This window comes from Panthera onca, chromosome E2, assembly GCF_046562875.1.
Source record: "Panthera onca isolate mPanOnc1 chromosome E2, mPanOnc1 haplotype 2, whole genome shotgun sequence".
NCBI lineage: Eukaryota > Metazoa > Chordata > Mammalia > Carnivora > Felidae > Panthera > Panthera onca.
In genome coordinates this window covers 4,386,692-4,408,284 of record NC_138353.1, presented here as the reverse complement: position 1 = coordinate 4,408,284, position 21,593 = coordinate 4,386,692, and the positions used below count along the sequence as shown (strand labels likewise).

Sequence of the window (21,593 nt, the reverse complement as noted above, 5' to 3'; positions counted from 1 at the left end):
AGAGTGAAAATTCCTAATTTTAGTTAACAGAAAGACAAATGAACTTTTGACGTGAAATAAAGGATTAGATTTTCTTATTTTAGGGAGGTGCTTTGTTATCTGATGAAATTACTGAGTCTCAGTTTTGTATGATTAAGATTAAAGCCTCCATAACATTGGGAAGGTTAAACAAGAAAACACGTGATATCTGTCTCCAGTGTTCTCGGAGTTTATGCACCAAACCCCAATATGGCCACCACTACCCTGACACACTCCTCACATGAGGCAAAACAGAACTTAGAAATAGCTTAGAATAGAGTTCGTCAGAAATATGGAAACTTCCCCAGGGCCCTCAAAGCAATGGAGAAGCTCTCCGAATATGGAGGCCCTCACACTCCAAGGGGAGTCTCCTCCAGGCCCTCACTATGGACACCATGGACCATCACTGGAGCTGAAGGAGAATTCTCCAAGAATGTAAGAGCATGAGGTGTTAGATAGCAGATGGCTTGCTGTGAGAGACATAAAACTAGCTAATTTCCATTCAAGGAGAGCTGCTCAAACCACATTTTAAGGCCTATCTTCCTCCTTCACGACTGGTCTTCACCTCTGTCATCTGCTTCATTCATCCCCACCTACCTGGGGGTGTGGCTATGGTTTCCTTTTCGTTCACATCACACAGCTCCTTCTTTTCCTCCAAAAACATGACCAGGTCTGGCTTTGACACAGCAAGACCTGTTTATTAGAGAAAAGGAACAGAGTATTGACGGGGATTCTAACTTTCGACCCACTATTGTGCTCAGCGGACGAGAGGGGCCACTGTGTAGAATTTTAGGAAATGCTTTTCCAAAAGCCATTGCCCAAAAGTCCCTTTACAGCATGCAGGAAGGATTTCCAATGTTCAGATCTTGACCTCCACTTCCAAATACTAGATACAATAAGAGGGAGAACTTGGGAGTTAAACATGTGGGAGGTACCATTTTATGCCATTCAATGTTTACAATTGCCGCTAACCTACAGAAATGAAGATCTTACGTGAAAGGGGAGGCTAAAGCTGAAAAGGAAACATCAGGAAGATATTTCTCTACATCTACAAACCCCTACTTCTTTCCCTCACTGCAGGGATCTGAATCCCAGTCATGCAAAGAGGAAGCTTTTTCAAAGGAAGGAGCAAAACCCTGAGTGTGGTTTGGGAAGTCTGGAAGGAGTTATCCTCACCCAAGAAAAGGAGGTGTCCGTAGTTCTCTAACATCACATCCCTGTACAGTTCCCACTGAACGACGTTCAGGAATCCCCACTCGTCCTGAGAGAATTCTATGGCCACATCCCTGAACGTCAGCAGTTCCTGCAATGAATACCACAGTTACCAAGTGACCATAGGCAGAGGTCATAATGGTACCTAAGATGAAAGAGGGAGTTAATGTCACCAGTTGGACCCCAAGACCTGACTTTCACTGCTTACCTGCTTGTTCCCACTGACCTTAATCCCTCAATTTCCTTTACCTCTTCTTTCTACCATCTTTTACTTCAGGCAAAACACCCCATGGGCTCAGTCTCCTATGGGAAAACAGAAAGTATCCAACAAAAGGTAATGGCTGCCCCGAGGAAGAGCTTGGGCTGGCCCAATATGAACTTAGCCCCTGACTCACACCTATTGCAGATGGACTAAAGAGTAACCCAAGGAGTGACAGTTGCCATTACTCACCTCTACATATGATGGCAAGGCTCTCCTTTCTCAATCTCCACCCTAATCTTAATAAAAGGAAACCGTTCCCCATTCCTCAGTGAGCCTCTGCTCTGGAAATTATTCCCTTTCTCCTAATTTGCTGAAAATCAAGTTTCCTTTATGTGACAACCCCAGCTGGTGTAGTTTCTCTCTGTGAGTCAGCAAAGAATGAACTCATGTTAGTAGTTATATGAGGAGAGCTGGTTCTGGCCTAGGAGAATTTCTCGCTTTATGCAGTGATTTTTAAGACAGTAATATGTTCTCATGTATTCTCTAATTTTGAGATAACGGGCTGGTATATGATTCACAAAAACATTGTAAACACTGTGTGTTTACCCAAGAGGATTTGAGAAATAAAGGCATCAATACAGGAATACGCATTTTTAAATACTGCATTTGTATCATACAGAAGTTGTGTCTATTTCTTAGATGGAAAGTTTGAGTGGGTTACAAATATGCTTACCAAATTCTAAGGTGAATGAGAATTTCACTACAGTGTATTAAAGATCTTGTTAAAATGCAGGTTCCGTTCAGGACTTTTGCGGTGGTATCCGAGTCTGCATTTCTAACAAGGCATTAGCCTTTGGGCCAAGGGATACATTTTTGAATAACAAAGGTAGAACTCCAAGGCAAGAATTCTTGGAGGACTGGTAACTGAATGGGTTTTATAGCAATTACAGGTTCTACGAGAATAGCAAGAAAGCCAACAATTTTTTCTGAGCATTTCATACTTATCAGTGAGCATCTAAGTTTCTCGTAAACTAACGAAATATAAATAATAATACTCTAAGAGAACAAACTTGTTATTCTTTTATTTTCATGGAGTATTTTGTCAAACATCCAATATACAGAAGGGATCAGGTTGTAACCCAGGTTATCTGCCCTACAATTGATCTAAAATGACACACAGGTCAGTATACAGAGAGGACCCTATAAAATTGTTCATAAAGGCGTCAAACCTGAGGAGTGATGGAAACAAGCAATCCACACAAAATTGATGTACCTTTTTACATTTCCTGCACACATCCATACATTTATTTAGAAAGTAATTAAATACACATTAAAAATGACAGAGTAGAAAACGGTCATGGTGACTTAAACATTTTCAATGACAATAAAACTCATCTCCTCTTTGTGCCTGACAATGCTTCTTTTATTCACAACGGCAACACGAACACACAGAATGAAATAATTGTTATATCTGAGTCCAGTATGGTGATGGATAGAAGCAGTAAACTGTTCACCGTTAGCCCAGAAAGCTGCTCTCTAGCCTGCATAGATTCCTTAAGGATCAAATACGTGCTGGTTGCTGCATTCTTACAGGGTCTCGTGGCTGCTTATACATCTCATCGATGGCTAGTATCGAAATGAATGGTAAGCACCAGAAAAATCTTTCAAAAGTAGCTTTCCAAGTAGAAATTCGAAGAAAACACTGATGATCTAATACTCCCCACATGTCTCCTCCCACTTGAGCACTTTGCAGATAACCCCCAGCTGCATACAGCCAACCTGCAGCTCTTTCTGCCCAAGGTTCCTGTTCCCAAGCTACCGAAATATAATTAGTAACATGCACCATAAAACGTCTCAAGAATTGTTTCTTGACAGTTGTGCTCAAGGATCCCACAACATAGTATTTCACCGAAGACTTTTGTTTCAATCCTCCTTTTTGATCTATTTCATGATTTTAAGACACTCAAGCATGTTAATTCTGTGGTTCTTCTTTTGCTGAAAACACAAAGTAAATAGAAGAGGATGCCTGTGACAAGAGTGTCGAGTAAAATTGAAGCCTACAGGACGGAGGTCTGACTGAATTAGAACCTCCATTCCCAGAAGTCACTATCTCTACTACACAAGTGTGTAAACTGAGGCGATGTGGGTGGGCCCGGGAACCAGAAGTCAAGAAGAATTCTTGAGACACAGTCATTACAAAAAGCTGCTTCCATGAAAGCATGGGGACAGGATCTGCACTGAGACAGTGAAGAGAAATAATCGTCTACTTTTAAGTTCTGGGGATGAAGGAAGCTTGTACAGGAATTTTCACATGTTAAAGAGGACTTAAGGGATCCTGAAGGTCTTGCTATTGTCAGGCTAAGGTTGTTGTTTTTTGCCTCTACCTGCAAGTTGCCGGGAAATTTTATTTTATCTACGTTTTTTTTCGCCTTTGTTCTCCTTAACAGAAACTACAAGCAAAGAGAAACTCAGGAGAAAAAAGTTTCCAGTTTAAATGCGATGGTTTCTGCACATCGCTCAGCAAATCCATCTAAGGTCCTTTAGGAATGAAACGAGGGCATATGTGAACGAAATCTGGTGGAGAACACCACGCCAAGTTAAACAACGGAACATCAGCTGTAAGGAAACGATTTGATGTGTCCGGAGGTCACATGATCACTGGCGTGTTCTTGTGGCTCCCTAACAGTAAATCAGAAGATAAATCTAATTATGAAAAAAACCAGTGGATTTATCCCAATTTCAATCACATATCGTTTCCATGTCCTATAATACCTGGTATATTTTAAATAGAGTAGCTTTTTCACATTCTAAAGACCAAGCCTGCCCTTTTTTATTTGCAGAACTCTCGGAGTTATTCTGGGCCTCATATCCATCTTGTATTTATGTTCATTTTCTTAGTCTGGGATCTACACAGAGCTGACAAAGGATCCAAAGTGGACCTAAATGGGAAGTGTTTTTTTTTCCTTGACTGAAATACCAGGGCCAGACCCCATCAGCAATAGGAATTTTGAACTCCCCAACTTCCCCTGGGGGTCTGTCACAGGGAATATTTTCAGTACTTGCAGGACTTTAACTCCAAGTGACAACTGTCGAGGCCCTCGTGGAACCCAGGTCGCAAAGGGGACAGAGAAGGCTCTGGGATATAGAGGAACGGTGTTCTAAAGACCTAAACTTGAGTATGATTTTTGAAAAGGTTTTAAAAATCAGGTGAAAACAAAGCAGAAATATCAGGACTAGAGGAACCAACATTTGCAATTTCTAAAAGCACGGAATTTCAGGAGAGAAAGAGGACGCGGCTTCTGACGTGGGACGCCAGGCTTACCTGAGAACTGGCCATTTTCTTCTTCTTCCACCTCGTCCGCTAGATTTCTTGCTCGGTTGATTTCAGTGAGGAAATCACGGTTGCATCAGGAAGAAAATGCCTTTAAAGCCACCAGCACAGCCTCTTCACCAGTTAACTGCACGCCTGCAGGCAGGACATTGTAATGCAAAAACGGCCCAACTTCCTAGTCCTTTGTGTCCTGAGCTATGCAGGAACTCTGAGCTCCCACTTGGAGACCTAGCTCTGAGTTTCCCCTTCTCTGCTTGCAGGGGGCCTCTTCTCCCACAGACACCCCCAAATTAGACTGCAGCATGGGAACGTGTGCTGCACGGACCTCACCCTCCCCAACTCCTACAGAGGAGACCCCATTACCTCTCCTTTAGCCAAAGCCTGCACTCAACGTTCATAAATTAATGGGAAGCCGCCCCGCGTAACCCTGGCCTCATTCTGAATCACCTGATGCAGTTAATTAAAATAACAGTTGGGAGGCGCGCCAGGGTGGCTCCGTGGGTTCAGCCTCCAACTCCTGATTTCGGCTCAGGTCATGATCCCAGGGTCGTGGGATCCAGCCGGTTGTGGGTTGCACGCGGAGCAGGGAGCCTGCTTAAGATTCTCTCTAGCTCTGTCCCTCCCCCACTCACGCTGTCTCTCTCTCTCTCACTTGCTCTAAATTAAGAAAAAAATAAAAAATAAAAAAAACACTTGGGGCGCCTGGAGACTCAGCTGTTTAGCGTCCCGCTCTTAATTTCAGCTCAGATCATGATGCCAGGGTGGTGGGATTGAGCCACGCGTCGGTCTCAGCTCAGAGCGTGGAGCCTGCTTAACATTCTCTCTCGCCCTCTGCCCCTCCCGCCCCCGCCTGCGCATGCGCTCTCTCCCCTCTCTTAAAAAAAAAAAATACCGTGCATGTATAAAAATAAAACAAATAAAAAATTGCTATCCTTCCCACCCACACCAATTGACAGAATAGGAGGGGGAGGGCAGCTGATACCTTTTTTCAAACTCCACATGTGACCCTATTGGGAAGCATTTGGGGAAGTGACCAAGCAAAAATCAGTAACCATGGGTATGGTTGTCACCCAGATTTAAATCCACGCCCCCTCCACTGATCAGAGTTTCTGGAGATTTACACATTCTCCCCCTTTTCTCTACACGGAGGGAGACATTCAAATGCAGCCTCCCCTTATACATGCAAATGCCTCTTACAAAAGGAAATTTACACCAGGTTTCAGAGCTTTTCATTTGTCTGCTGGATCTTCAAAATAACCAGCTGAGAATAATCCTTAGGGCAAAGAGACATATTTTGTGCTGACAAAATGCTTCCCCCCTTCAGTAGGGAAGTGTTTATTTTCCTAAGTCACTGCCAGTTTTCCAAAGCGAACGTGTATTTTCCACTCCCATCAGTAACACATGGGAATTCTAAATCCTCCCAATTTTCATGTTAATTTAGGGTTATCCTTTTTCCTTTATTTTAGCCTTTCCAGAAAATATTCAGGGCTTTCTCACTGTAAAATATGAAGTGATCTTACTACAGATTACATTATGCTTAAAAGCATAATGCTGAACAAAAATCAAAATGACTGCATTAAAGCATCAGTAAGTCTTGACATTAAACGAAATACCAATTTTTCCTCTCTTCCACAAACCTCCCCTCCTCCCTTTTCATTTAGCCTTTTTCTTCAGGAAGCCGGTACCACCCAGAAAACCTGACGAACAAGGCAGGCAACACAAACAATTCCTGTCGAAACCGGATGGATCCTGTATTTCCCTACAAACCCCCAGCCCCTGCCTCTGGGTGGGCTTGCAGCTCTGAAGGCCCTAGCCAGCCTCAGCCTCCTCAGCCTCTCAAAGCAAGAAAGCTACTGTTCCCCAACTGTCTTATCCCAAACTCTGTCTTCACGCTATTATTTTTGACTCTGAAGCACAGAGGTCAGTTTTTGAAAACAGAATGAATGTGCAGGAGAGGAAAACATTTTTCTCCAACTGTTCTCTATTCTTCGGTGGGTCTAATAATTGCAATGATGTAAGACAGGTTCACAAAGGAAAAAAACTAATTTCTTAATTATGGGAACCTCAAAGATACCAGGCTCAAACACAGGCAGCTGATGCTTATATGCCATTTTGAATTAAGCAGAAGGGGGTAGGGATTTAGAATTTCAACAAGGTGGAAATACATTCACAGGAAAAAGAAAAGAACAAATATTTGTTAAACGTTTGCCATGCCAGGCAAGCAATTATTTATGATATAAAAAGTTAATCTCTGGTATTAGCTCTTTTCCTGGTAGAGAGGTCCCTCATCTAATTTATTCTTGGGATGTATATCAGCCTCGGAAATAAAGGAAATCCTTCCTTATGCAGCAACAAAATAAACTTAAAGCACCTTTTCTCAAGTTAAATAAGCCACACACAGAAAAATATATACTGTAGGAAATCACATATATGTGGAATCTAAAAGAGACAAAAATTATAAAATAGCATGTTCGTTGCCAGGGGCTGAGGACAGGGAAATACTTGGCCATTGATTCAACTGATCCAAGATTTACTTAATGCAGGATGAGTGACTGCACGTTTACATCTCGATGACCAGAGCTCATACTAGTGTGTTTACGCTTGAAATTTGCTAGGAGAGGCTATCGAAGTGTTCTCACTGATGTGGAGAACAAAGGCAAAAGGAAAAATACTATTTTCTTACGACTCACAGCCCACTGACAAGTCGTTGAGATGGGCAGAGTGGCTTTTCCTCCAGGAACTCACCTGCCTCAATGTGGACACTTTGCCAAGGGCAAAAGGCAACCTTTGTGTGACATTAGCCCCACTCCAGGATCCTGTAAATTCTCCTTCAACACATAAAAACCCTTTTGGAACCTTCCTTTATCTCTACTCCCCAAGTCATATGGTGGCAATTACCCTCCAAGCTTATGGCCCACTGATATACATCTGAAGGGTCTCATGACTGAGGCTTCACTAGACAGTAATAAATGACCTTTTCCTAATAACATCTAGACCCTCAAGTTCCTTGAAACCTTGCTTCCAAATTCCTCAGAGACTTAGGCTGTCCCTGACCCCCTCCCAACTTGAAAGTATATCCTCAGCCACTCCTACTAACCTCAGTGCAGCTCTTTCTGCCCACAGGTCCTGTCCCCCAGCTTTATTAAAACCACGCTCTTTGCACTGAAGACCAGAATTCTTTCTTGTCTGTTCACTCCTGAACCCCAACATTTTCATAGCATCACCACACACATACACATACACACACACAGAAAATCTTTTTTTTTACTTTTTTTTTAAATTAAAATTTTAACATTTATTTTTGAGACAGAGAGAGACAGAGCATGAACAGGGGAGGGGCAGAGAGAGGGAGACACAGAATCTGAAACAGGCTCCAGGCTCTGAGCGGTCAGCACAGAGCCCAACGCGGGGCTCAAACTCATGACCCTGAGATCATGACCTGAGCCGAAGTCGGATGCTTAACCGACCGAACCATCCAGGGGCCCCCTTTTTTTTTTTTTTTAATGTTTTACTTTTATTTTTGAGACAGAGAGAGACAGAGCGTGAGCAGGGGAGGAACAGAGAGAGAGCAAGACAGAATCTGAAGCAGGCTCCAGGCTGTCAGCACACAGCCTGATGCGGGGCTCGAACTCACAAACCGTGAGATCATTACCTGAGCCAAACTCAGACCCTCAACCGACTGAGCCACCCAGGCTCCCCCACACAGAAAATCTTAATTGTGGGAGGTATGGGATGTTTATTAGATCTATTGTGGTAATGACTTTGTAAGCAGGACCCAAGGGTGCAGGAGCACCTGGTTCCAGTGGCCCCAGACAGACCCAGTTCTGCCACTCACGGCGGACCAAATCCAAGGGCAAGACAGAGGACTTTTGCTGCCTCAATTTTGACCTCAAACTTCCTCACTGGGTTCCTTCCAGCTTGTCTCCCGGCTCAGGAGGAAGACCCTGAGGACAAAGTATCCCTCAGGGGAACTGGAACTACCCCTCAAGCCACAAGCACTGCCCTGAGCCAAAAAACCCCACCCTGGACTGACTCCCAGACAATGACAGATTTAACCCTCACTGTCAACCTGCAGGCACCCACTCACTTTTGCCCCCCTGTTTCCCTTATATAAACCTGGAAGTATTTCTAGCACATTGGACACAATCTGAGACATTAGCCATCTTCCCAGTGTCTGCCTCCCTGAAATAACTTCCTTTGTCTCACCACCTCTCATCTCTCTGCCTTTGGATTTTGTCAGGAGCAAGTGACCAAACCTGATCTGTTTGGGACCCTGGAGACACGTGCTCTTGTACCCCATCCCTGCACACCAGCTAACAGCAGAGCAATGAGTGGTGGCAAAACCAGAAAGGGATTTTCGTCAGGGAGGCCAACACCGAGAAGGCAGTGCACAGACATCTCAAACACGGTCTCCAAATTACCGGAATAATCCTCAACCTTGAAAAAGGAAATAGATCCTTTCAAATTAAACAACACACTTCAAATGTAAGGACATTATGCTAAGTGAAATAAATGAATGAGACACACAGACACTGAATCTACTAACGTGACTAACCTAATGGAGTGAACCTCATGAAAAAAGGAAGGAATGAAGGAAGGGAGAAAACAAGGAATGTGGCAACAAAAAAGTAAGAAAGGAACAAAATGTAATTGCCTGGGGTTTAGAATAGATACAAATGTGGAAGGGGGCGTCTGGGTGGCTCAGTAGGTTAAGCATCCAACTCCTGGTTTCAGCTCATGTCATGTTCTCAGGGTTCATGGGTTTGAGAGCTGCATCGGGATCTATGAGGACAGTGATCTGTGAGCCTGTTTGGGATTCTCTCTCTCTCTCTCTGCCCCTCCCTGGCTCATGATTACTCTCTCTCTCTCTCTCTCTCAAAATAAATAGATTAAAAAAAAAAAAAAAAAGATACAAATGTGGAAGTAGTTGTGTAACAGGTATTCAGTTTCATTTTTGTAAGACGAGAAATTAAAGGGATTTGTTTTGTAATAATGTAAATATTCTTAACACCACAGTGCAAAATGGTTAAAAACATAAATTTCAGGAATTAGGTTTTCAACCACAATTAAGAGTAAAATATACGAGCGCCTGGGTGGCTCAGTCGGTTAAGATCCAACTGAGCGTCCAACTTCGGCTCAGGTCATGATCTCATGGTTCGTGGGTTCGAGCCCCTCGTTGGGCTCTGTGCTGACAGCTCAGAGCCTGGGGCCTGCTTTGGATATTCTCTCTCTCTCTCTCTCTCTCTCTCTCTCTCCCTCTCCCTCTCCCTCTACCTCTCCCTCCCTCCCTCTCTGCCCCTCTCCTGCTTGTACTCTCTCTCTCTCAAAAATAAATAAACATTAAAAAAAAAAAAAGTAAAATATAAAACCTAAAGCTGAAGGGAGTGTGGGTGGCTCAGTGGGTTAAGCATCTGACTCCTGGTTTCAGCTCAGGTCATGATCCCATGGTGCCTGAGATGCAGCCCCAGATTGGGCTCTGTGCTGACAGTACAGAGCCTGCTTGGGATTCTCTCTCTTCCTCTCTCTGCCTCTCCTTCCCCTTCTCCCTCTCTCTCTCTCTCTTTCTCAATCCCTCTCTGTATCTCTCTGGTGTGCACGCATACTCTCTGTCTCTAAAAAACTAAACATAAAAAAAAAAACCCAAAACCTAAAGTTGATACAACAAAGTTGAGTTTTAAAACATTACCTTCAATTCAAGAAGGTATTTTTCTCACAAAAGTCATATACGTTCATCCATAAATACATAATGAACAAAACAACCACTGACCCCACTAACCAAGAGAAAGAAACAAGGTGAGTCATAAGCAAAGAATGTATGGGTAATATTTATATAGAAAAATACATAACTTTATTGGGAATTGATATATAGCTGATTCCAATTTGATTTAAACCCTACACTGTGGTAAAATGCACTGAGTTGAAAACTTATGCACAAACATAAAACATAGATAAAAAAACAAAAAAAAAATTAATTCATGCTATGGAACCTATCATACAAAAGAAAGCATTGTTCAGGAATTCTAAAACAAAAATCAGACAAATTTTAGACCATGAAATTCTGCATAAAACTAATGTTTTAGGTGCACCTGGGTGGCTCTGTAGATTGAGTGTCCCACCCTTGATTTCAGCTCAGTTCATGATCCCACCAGGCTCCAAGGATGGAGCCCACGTAAAATTCTCTCCCTCCCTTTGCCCCTCCCCACGCTCATGCAGGCTCGCTCCCTTTCTCCGCTATGGGGCAGAATAGTGTAATATATATATATATATTTCTTTTAACGTTTATTTATTTTTGAGACAGAGAGAGACAGAGCATGAACGGGGGAGGGTCAGGGAGAGGGAGACACAGAATCTGAAACAGGGTCCAGGCTCTGAGCTGTCAGCACAGAGCCTGACGCGGGGCTCAAACTCACGGACCGTGAGATCATGACCTGAGCCGAAGTCGGCCACCTAAACCAACTGAGCCACCCAGGCGCCCCCAGAATAGTGTAATATTATGCAAGGGTGCTGAATGAGACAACCTAGCGTATTTGGGAACATAAACATGAAGCAATAGTTAAGTTTTGAAAGAATAACAAACCTTCAAGGACATATCTTTAAAGTTTATTTCTTTAATGTGTGTGTGAGAGAGAGAGAACAGAAGTAGGGAGGGGCAGAGAGAAGGGGAGAATCCTAAGCAAGCTCCACACTATCCGCACAGGTCCTGATGCGTGGCTCAAACCAAAGAACCATCAGATCATGACCTGAGCCAAAATCAAGAGTCAGACACCTAACCAGTGGAGCCACCCAGGCACCCCCAAAAACACTTTAAAATGGAATTGTTATCTCTAAGGAACTGTTTAGAACCACACGTGTTATCCAAAATACTCTGTAAGGTTTTAAATTCACAAATCATGCATTTGCAGGGCGCCTGGCTGGCTCAGTTGGTTAAGCGTCTGAATCTTGGTTTCAGCTCAGGTTATGATCTCACAGTTCATGGGTTCAAGCCCCACATCTGGCTCTGCATTGACAGTGCAGAATCTGCCTGGGATTCTCTCTCTGTCCCTCTCCCACTCTCGCTCTTTTGTTCAAAATAAATAAACTTAAAAAAAGAAAAAAAGGAAAAGTTGGCTAAAAAAAGAGCTGAAGTTACCTTAGGCTCTTAAATTTGTAACATTCATTTTTCCAATGTTCCATTAATTGTGGAAGCAAAGCTTCTAGTTTTGTTTAGGGGTATTCATTTGCTGGATTGAATACTGAAAATTTTAGCCATCTTTTCTCTAAGGGTGAGAACAAATTGGTCTGCAAAGTTCATAATGTCCAGTTCCATCTTGGTCCTTGTAACTAAAAAAGAAAGATCCTGGATCAGTCCGTTTACATAACATAGTTAAATACTACCACATGGGTGAATTCCACATCTAAAGACCAGAATTTTCTTTAAAGAAACGTTGGACTTGGAAACAATCATCAAAACTAAAAGGAAACCGATGGAATGGGAGAAGATATTTGCAAATGACATTTTAGATAAAGGGTTAGTATCCAAAATCTATAAAGAACTTATCAAGCTCACCACACAACAAATAATCCAGTGAAAAAAATGGGCAAAAGACATGAATAGACACTTTTCCAAAGAAGACATCCAGATGGCCAACCAACATATGAAAAGATGTTCAACATCACTCATCATCAGGGAAATACAAATCAAAACCTCACACCTGTCAGAATGGCTAAAATTAACAACTCAGGAAACAGCAGGTATTGGCAAGGATGTGGAGAAGGGGAACCCTCTTGCACTCCTGGTGGGAATGCATATTGGTACATACATATATTCGGCAATCAAAAAGAATGAAATCTTGTCATTTGCAACAATATGGATGGAACTAGAGTTATGCTAAGCAAAATAAGTCACTCAGAAAAAGATAAATATCCTATTATTTCACTCATGTGGAATTTAAGAAACAGAACAGATAAACATAGGGGAAGGGAAGGAAAAAGAAGATAAAAACAGAAGAAGGCAAAGGACAAGTGACTCTTAAATACAGAAAATTAAGTGAGGGTTGCTGGAGGGGTGTTGGGTGGGGGGATGGGCTAAATGGGTGATGGGTATAAAGAAGGGCACTTGATGGGATGAGCACTGGGTGTTATAAGTGATGAATCACTAAATTCTACTATTAAGATCAAAAAAATTAAAAAAAATCACAATTCCCTCTTAATTATAGAGAACAAACAGGGTTAATGAAGGGAGGTGGGTGCGAAATCTGTTAGATGGGTGATGGGCATGAAGGAGGGCACTTGTTATGACAAGCACTGGATATTGTATGTTAAGTGATAAACCACTGAATTCTATTCCTGAAACCAATATTCCACTGTATGTTAACTAAATAGAATTTAAATGCTGGGGAGGAGAGGGAAGGAAAGAGGAGAGGTAGGGGAAGGGAAGGGAGGGGAAGGGGGAGGAGGAGGGATAAGTGAAGGGAAGATGGAGGGGGGAAGAGAGGGGAAAAGAAGGGAGGGGAAGGGAAGGAAAGAGGAGAGGTAGGGGAAGGGAAGGGAGGGGAAGGGGGAGGAGGAGGAGGGATAAGTGAAGGGAAGATGGGGGGGAAGAGAGGGGAAAAGAAGGGAGGGGAAGGGAAGGGGAGGGGAGGGGAGGGAGGAAGTTAGACTTCATTGTAATCATCATGAAGGGATTCATAGGGCTTTTGTGTACAAGACTGAATTTTGTTCCGATCCACAGGATTGGGAAAAGCCATTATAATTGATAGGTGGGGTCTTCCAGGGACCCTTTTAACGTCTTGCCTAAAGTTAGCAGTCTTTCTTTAGGCCCCATTTATGATGCTCCCAGTGGATGTTCCCATCCAGTGTATGGCCTGGCCCTCACCAATAACCAGGTGGTTGGGAAGGCTGGATCACCATGTTAAATTCTTCACCAATTATGGGCATCCTCAGTCACTTTAGGGAATTCTTTCACTGTGGCTCCAAGTTCAGCCTTACTCCAGAGAACATAAGAAACTTTGGGTCGACCTAGGTCCTCAGAGGACTCATCTTTAAAGGGGCAGGTTTTAATAGGTTCATGAGAGGAGGCAGCAGAGTGAACTTCAGGGGAAAAGGAAGGTGCAGCAAAGGGATGGAAGGGAGAGGACAGAGGAAGATGCTCAGGAGGTGGGGCCTGAGCACAAGTGGCTTCCTAGTTAGTATCTGTTGACATCGAAGGTGGGGGAGAAGACTAAAAATCAGCAACTCTTTTTTATCCTTTTAATTGTTTGTTTACCTTATTTCATTGAAAAATTATATATATGTTAGCATGAGGCAATATTACATTCTTGATAGGGTTTGGAACCTTCAAAATACAAAAATAGAAATCCTATTCCATCTTGTTGATTTCAGAATCATAGTTGTGCAACTCAGCTTTGATTAAAGTAACTCTGGAAAGTTCAAAGAATCCAGTAATAGCCACCGGAGTTCTAAATTACCTCTGGTTAAGTCCGTCCAGATGCCCAAGCAGAAGGAAAGTATCTTTTATTTCTTTTTTTGAGAGAGAGTGAGAGAGGTGGGGGAGTGGAGTTTGAGCCAGGGGCAGGTACAGAGGTAGACAGAGAATCCAAAGTGGTCTCCACACTGACAGCAGAGAGCTGGATGCAAGGTTCGAACTCGAGAACCATGAGGTCATGACCTGAGCTGAAGTCAGACGCTTAACCCACTGAGCCACCCAGGTGCTCCAGAAAGTATTTTTTAAGCCTAAGGAAGGCGTCTATTCCTTCGGCTGGAATAGAGGAGTAGCACCCATGAGCAAGGTCAAGTCCACCCCTTCCTGTTGGGTCTACTGACGTGCAGGGGAAGAATGCTACAGCGTTGAATGATTCTCGATATGATCTCAAGACTTGCTGGCATCAGAAAAGGCCACTGCCTACCATGGTCAAGTTTGATCTTCTAGGAACATGGGGTTCCTGGTCTCCCCAGCATCAGTGGTCTGTTGAAATCTCAAAGAAGCTACAATTAGTCAAGGTATAAGCTAGCGAGCATAGGTCAGTGGGTTATATGTGTGCAGCCACTGTAGTGCTTAGAACAGTTACGGTCTGAGAAAGACTGTATTTGGACAATAACATAGATACGTTATTAAGTGTTCATTAAGCTCTCACTCTATGCACACACACAGGTTACATGGTGCTTTGCTGGGAACCTCGGGAACATGTATGTGAGTTAATCTTCACCATACTTTTGGGCTTGAAAATAGGTGTCCCATATTTCCCCCAGAATACAGATGCTGGGCCCTGCCTTTCTGTTTGTTTTATTTATTCCTTAACACTGATTACACAAGATTGGAGCAAAATATGGATTAGAGGAAGATACAAAGCCTGAACTGGAACTTAAGTTCAGACTGTTGACTAAGAATGAAATTGGCGGGGCACTTGCATAGCTCAGTCAGTTGAGCATCTGACTTTGACTCAGGTAATGATCTTGGGGTTTGTGTGTTCAAGCCCCGCATCAGGCTCTCTGCTGTCAGCTGGAGACTGGAGCCTGCTTCGGAATCTGTGTCTCCCTTTCTCTCTGCCCCTCCCCTGCTCATGCTCTGTCTCTCTCCCCCTCTCAAAAATAAATAAGTATTTTTTAAAAAACTTTTTTAAAGAATCAAATTGCCATGAGATAGACCCGGAGAACGTAAAATCTGAACTGTATGTACAGAGATTCCACACACATGTAAAAATTGCAAAGACTGACAAAATAAATTAATACATATTTGAGGAAAAGAAGAAAAGTAGGAGCCTGGGACTTTAAAGAGAAGGCAGGCACTTCAACGAAAGATGAAAGAGAGGAAATATTTGGTAAACAAATATTCTCTGAGCCACTCAAAAACAAATAGGGCATAGAGGACTTTGCTCCAACGGGCCATACTAGGTTCCTCGCTGTTAATCACACCTAGTTGATGTCACAGTATATTTGTGTGTGGTGACAGCAATCATCCTGGGGCAGTTTCTCTATCTAAATTCTTTTTAGGCAATGAAGCAGGAGAAAAAGACGTTTCCTGAATCTGTTGGATGCAGATTGCTTTTTAACTCAAAATGAGCTTTCTGCCAAAGCGGCCTGTCATGGGGCAGCCTGGGCTTGGCCCATATAAACTGGAGGATATTGCGTGGAATTAAATACAACACAGAGAAAGAAAAAAAAATACTGTATGAAATCATATAGAATCTTAAAAAAGTTCAAATCATCAAAGCAAGGATTAGAGTATTAGAAATGTTGAGATAGAAGTCCAATGAAAATGTGAAAGTTAGGGACTCCTGGGTGGCTCAGTCGGTTAAGCATCCAACTTTAGCTCAGGTCATGATCTCGTGGTCCATGGATTTCAGCCCTGCATCAAGCTCTGTGCTGACAGCTCAGAGCCTGGAGCCTGCTTCGGATTTTGTGTTGTCCACTCTCTCTGCCCCTCCCCCACTCACGCTCTGTCTCTCTCACTCTCAAAAATGGATGTTAGGAAAAAAAAAAAAAGGGAAAGAAAATGAGAAAGTAGTGGGAACCCTCACTAAAATGGAGTCAGGAAGTTTCAGCAGGGGGAGCTCTCAAACCCTATCACTCATAGTCAATGGCAGATCCAAAGAGAAGGTCTTGACCTTCCACAAACTTGACCTTGGAGGTAGCTTATACTCTACTATTCCAGCCACAGGAAGAGATGTTTTTCTCATTTCTCCCAGCCAACAGCTCAACCAATGAAAACCCACCATCCTTCAAAATACCAATTTAGTCTAAAGGACTTTGAGTTTATAACAGACTTCCCAACTTACTCCTGCCTCTTCAAAAAAGCATGTCTCTTGTTTCTTCCCTGGACCTGCCTATGGTTTTGCCACAGCCCATACATATATCCCTAATTACAATTCTTTGTTATTCCCAAATAAACCCTTCTTCTGCTGATAAAATAACTGGTAGGTTTTTTCTTTTTTTTAATGTTAATTTATTTGTGTGTGAGAGAGAGAGGCAGCACAAGGGGGTAGGGGCAGAGAGAGAGGGAAACACGGAATCTGAAGCAGGCTCCAGGCTCTGAGCTGTCAGCACAGAGCCCGAAGCGGGATTGAACTCACCCCCCTCGAGATCATGACCTGAGCCCAAGTTGGACGCTTAACCGACTGAGCCACCCAGGCGCCCCAGTAATATTCATTTTTGAAGTTAAATGTTACAAGGTTCACTCATGCTGATGAGTAAGTAGTGGACTTCTCCTGTAACAGCAGAGTGACTATAATGTATTGGACACTTGCAACTGCTAGGAGAGAGCATCTAAAGTGTCCTCGGCACACACAGAAAATTCTTCACTCTGTGGGCTGAGGGACAGGCTCATTAGGTGGATTGTGGTAATCGTTCTGTAGGCAGATAAGGTTAGGGGTCTACAGAAAAAGGAAGACAAGGCACAGATTTCCTAACATAAGACAAGTCCCTTTAGACCCCCAGCCACGTTAGGATCTAGACCAGCACTACTTACCCAAAGCACATGTTTGGTGAACGTCCTGGGATATGTCAAAATTGCAGAAAAGTAGACATCAGTAGTTAATGATTTTAAGGCAGCCAAATGTAAAAACAAATATGCACTACCAGGCCAGGAGATAGTCTAGTCATAACAGAGATAATAAACCCACGGCAAAACTTCCACTGCTGTTTCCAAAGTAAAGATGGACTTCACACACATTCTTGAATGGTTTTGGGGGAATTAAACCCCTCTGAGCATCCAAATAACAGACTGAAAGAGCCACAGAATGGATGATGACCACCCATGGTGGCCCTGTGACTTCAATCAACCAGGATCTGGACTCTTGCCAACGTGGGATGACTTTTGAGTGAGCGTATACTAAAATGTCCTTTGCCAGGCCCCTTCATGAATATGCATATGCCACTAGCTTAAAACTTCCCCCAAGTCTTTTGTCTGGGGGAGTCACCATTTTAGGAAATGTCCTTGGGGTTCTTATTTGTTGCAAGGAAAACCTGTCTTTTTCCTATTCTTTGGCTTGGTGGTGTCTTTTGGCTCAACCCCCAACAAGAGGTGAAACCACATTCGGGTTACAATTTAAGAATATATACGGATATTTGCTTTCTAAACCTTCAACAACAACTGGATATTCATGAATGGAAAAGAAGATGCTGAAAGAGGAAACACAAGAAGCAGAGAATTTAATAAAAAGGACAGAAATTTAGGCACCAAAATATGTAGTTCTGTGTTCCTATATATCTGTATTTGGGTTTCAGCAAAAGTGAGTACTTACTTTGCAATTGGGAATAGGCAGCCAGCAAATTTTTGATCTCCTTTAATCTGTTTGTGAGAAGGGAGAGCCCAGAGTGGGGCCAGACCTGGAAAATTTTCAGAAGGTAGATCTGGGTGGGGCTGTGGGGGGATAAAGGTTCTAGGCTTCTGATCTCCCTGCTTATGGTATATTTCCAGTTCTGTCTTCCTGACTTTGTATAGGGGACAATGACATTTTAAGAGCTGCCCTAAAATGTGCTCCTGTTGATTATTTTGAAATTAAAGACACTTACGAAACAGCCTACACCAGGGGCACCTGGGTGGCTCAGTCGGTTGAGTGTCTGACTTGGGCTCAGGTCATGATCTCACTGTTCATGGGTTTGAGCCCCACATCAGGCTCTGTGCTGACAGCTCAGAGCCTGGAGCCTGCTTTGGACTCTGTGTGTGTGTCTCTCTCTGCCCTTCCCTGCTCGTGCTCTATTTCTTTCTCTCTCTCAAAAATAAATAAACATCAAAAAAAAATTAAAAAGAAAAGAAACAGCCTATGCAAAAAGAACACTGACTCACATTTAATTGCAAAACAGAAACATCAGTCTCCATGTAATAGATACCTTTCCAGCACCAAGAGGTAAAGAGACATTCTGTCACCAAAGACAGAAAAGAGCTGAGGTCTGCATGAACAAACCTTACTTTTCATTAATTTATTACCACTACACAATTTCCATTTAATTCCTTACTAACTGAAGGCCCAAACAGCGGTTTCCTTTATGCTGTCAAATCCTCACAGACTTATTGTCTCTTTCTCTACGAAGTATAAAAACTATTTGCATTGGTTATTTCTATGGTTTTCAATTTCATTATTGGGCTTTTATGCGCATGCAATTAAACTTTGAGATTTTTTGTCTCCTATGACTGGTCTCAGTCAATTTGATTCTTAGACCAGCTAAAAGAACCTTGAATGGTAAAGGAAAATTATTTCTCCCCAACAACGTTTTCCCTAAAGTCCTAAATAACTTAAAGTGCAGGGTTGAATATCTGTTCAAGCCCATCTATAAAGAATTAGCAATCTATCTGCATACACGATGAAATTCTTTTCCATCTGGGTTAAGTACATTCTAAATTTGATCACCTTTTTTTAACACCTTGTTTCAGTGCCAAAGGTGATGGCCATTGTGTCATATCCTGGGACACACTGGAGGTAAAAATGGTCATTTTCAATGACGAGTTTGTGTCCATTCGTGCTAAAGGCGATTTTGCTTTCAGTGGCTACAGGAGAGCTCTGGTTAATAAGATGGAGGAGAAGTGTCTACGGAGGCAGGACTTCCCTGAATTTATTAGAAATGACCTCAAATCAAAATTTGTATGTACTATCAGACTCTTTCCTTATTCCTTCTTAATGCATGAGATACAGTTTGATGCCTGATGGTGGGTAATCCTATTGAGGCCATGAGAAATCAAGGATAAACACAGGGGTGCCCGGGTACATCAGTCAGTGAAACATCTGACACTGGTTCAGGTCATCATCCCACCGTTCGTGAGTTCGAGTCCTGTATTGGGTGAGCCCCCCTTGGGATAAGTCCCACTTCCCTCTCTCTCCCTCCCTCTGCATCTCGCTCAATTGCTCCCTCTCTTTCTTATTTAATACAAGTGTTACTCTTTTCTTGGTATAGCTGAACAGAAACTAACAGCTACAAAATGAAATTATTATATTTTCATTCTATCAATGTTAAATGTAGGCACCACCTGCTACCCACCACCATCATAATATTGGTTTAAACAACTCAGAAATTATTTCCACTCCATACCCAACAGGTGTAAGGGCAGCAAGAGCTGTGAAGGAACATGGAGATTTCTGGCCCAAGATTGGGTGCGCTGTTTGAAGCAGAAATGCTCACTGCCTGCTCAACTAATCGGTCCCTGGCACAGAGCCCAGACCATGAGACGGTACTAATCACGGGGCTGAGTGGGAGTGAGGGACATACCTGCCAGCAACGTCTGCATCACTGGAAGGTCATCCATCTACACGGTATTTCCATCATCCAATACCCCACTTACTATCCACTGTCACTAATCTAGGCATGAGAAAGTTCAGTAATCGGTCACTCGACAGCATCTGGCCCTCAGTAACATCCAGGAATTCACTTAAATTATGAAGAAAAAAGGACACCTGACTGGCTCAGTCAGTAGAGCACACAACTCTTGATCTCAGGGTTGTGAGTTTGACCCCTACATTGGATGTAGATAGAGATTACTTAAAATCTTTAGGGGCGCCTAGGCTGGCTCAGTGGGTTAAGCATCCGACTTCGGCTCAGCTCATGATCTCATGGTTCGTGGGTTCAAGCCCCTCATCAGGCTCTGCACTAGCAGTGTGAAGCCTGCTTAGGATTCTCTCTCTCTACCCCTCTCTCACTTGCGTTCTCTCTCTCAAAACAGATAAAACTTAAAAAAAAAAAAAAAAATTTGAGCCCTGGTTAAACTTTTTCTCAGATAAACAGCATTGATCGGATCGCTCTCCATTTATACAGGCCCTGGTACTTTTTTAGGTTTGAGTCCTCACTGATGTGGTTTGAAGTGTTGGGGATGGAGCCAGTGGCCAAGAAAGAAATCTTGAGTTGTCTTTGGTGCAAAAAGTTGTTTTCATTGAAGCATGGGAACAGCACCCATGGGTAGAAAGAGCTGCACCGGGGTTGATGGATGACTGATTATATACGTTCAGGTTGGAAGGGGGTTAGGGATAGCATAAGTCTCTAAAGAATTTTGGAAGCAAGGTTTCTAGGACCTTGAGGGAACTAGCTGCTGTTAGGAAAAAAGGTCATTTACCACTGTTTAGTAAAAACTCAGTCATAAGACCCTTCAGATGTATATCAGGGGGTCATAAGCTTGGAAGATGATTGCCAACATAGATCTTGGGGTGGGGGTGGAGATAAAGGAAGTTTCCAAAGGAATTCTTATATGTTAAAGTGGACTTACAGGGGGGTACTTGAGTGGCTCAGTCAGTTAAGTATATGACTTCGGCTCAGGTCATGATCTCACTGTTCGAGTTCGAGCCCCATGTCGGGCTCTGTGCTGACAGCTCAGAGCCTGGAGCCTGCTTTAGATTCTGTGTCTCCCTCTCTCTCTGCCCCTCCCCTGCTCGCACTCTGTCTCTGTCTCTCAAAAATGAATAAACGTTAAAAAAAAAAACTTTTAAAAAAAGTAGACTTACAGAATCCTGCAGGGACGGGGGGGAGGGGGGCAGATAATGTTAAGCTACAATTCTCTTTTTCCCTTAGCAAAGTGTCAACATCAAGGCAGCTGAACTCGTAGAATAATGTCACTCTGCTTGTTTCAAGGACTTGTCAAGGGGCTGTGGGCAGTAAAGAAATTTCTCAATTGCCTTTGTTTCCCCCATTAATCCCCCTTAACAATCTTTACCCTTAAATCTTTAAGTGTGATGAGGGTGGAAGGTCTCATCTTCTGTAGCTTCTTCCTGCCAAATAAGGGACGTAGAGATGTCCCTACCTATGAGCCAACACTGGTCAGTTGGGGACTTATATATATATATAGGAGTTACAAAAGCCAGAGGCAGCTGAGTCCAAGGGAGACCGCACGTATGGACCTTCCCGAGTGGAAAGGATCATCTGTCAGATTGAAGC

The 21,593-nt window shown here is 43.0% G+C and overlaps 1 protein-coding gene across 1 annotated transcript in view; it reads right to left on the bottom strand.

Moving 5' to 3' along the window:
* LOC132691086 (uncharacterized) overlaps positions 1–21,593 on the bottom strand; it is a 78,099-nt gene that overhangs the window by 17,915 nt on the left and 38,591 nt on the right. The window contains exons 3-5 of the mRNA XM_060652370.3: positions 4,755–4,898; positions 1,195–1,321; positions 616–711 (exon numbers count right to left, since the gene is read on the bottom strand). Coding sequence (XP_060508353.1) covers positions 616–711; positions 1,195–1,321; positions 4,755–4,769 — 238 coding nt within the window. The 5' untranslated portion in view covers positions 4,770–4,898. The remainder of the gene's footprint in view (positions 1–615; positions 712–1,194; positions 1,322–4,754; positions 4,899–21,593) is intronic.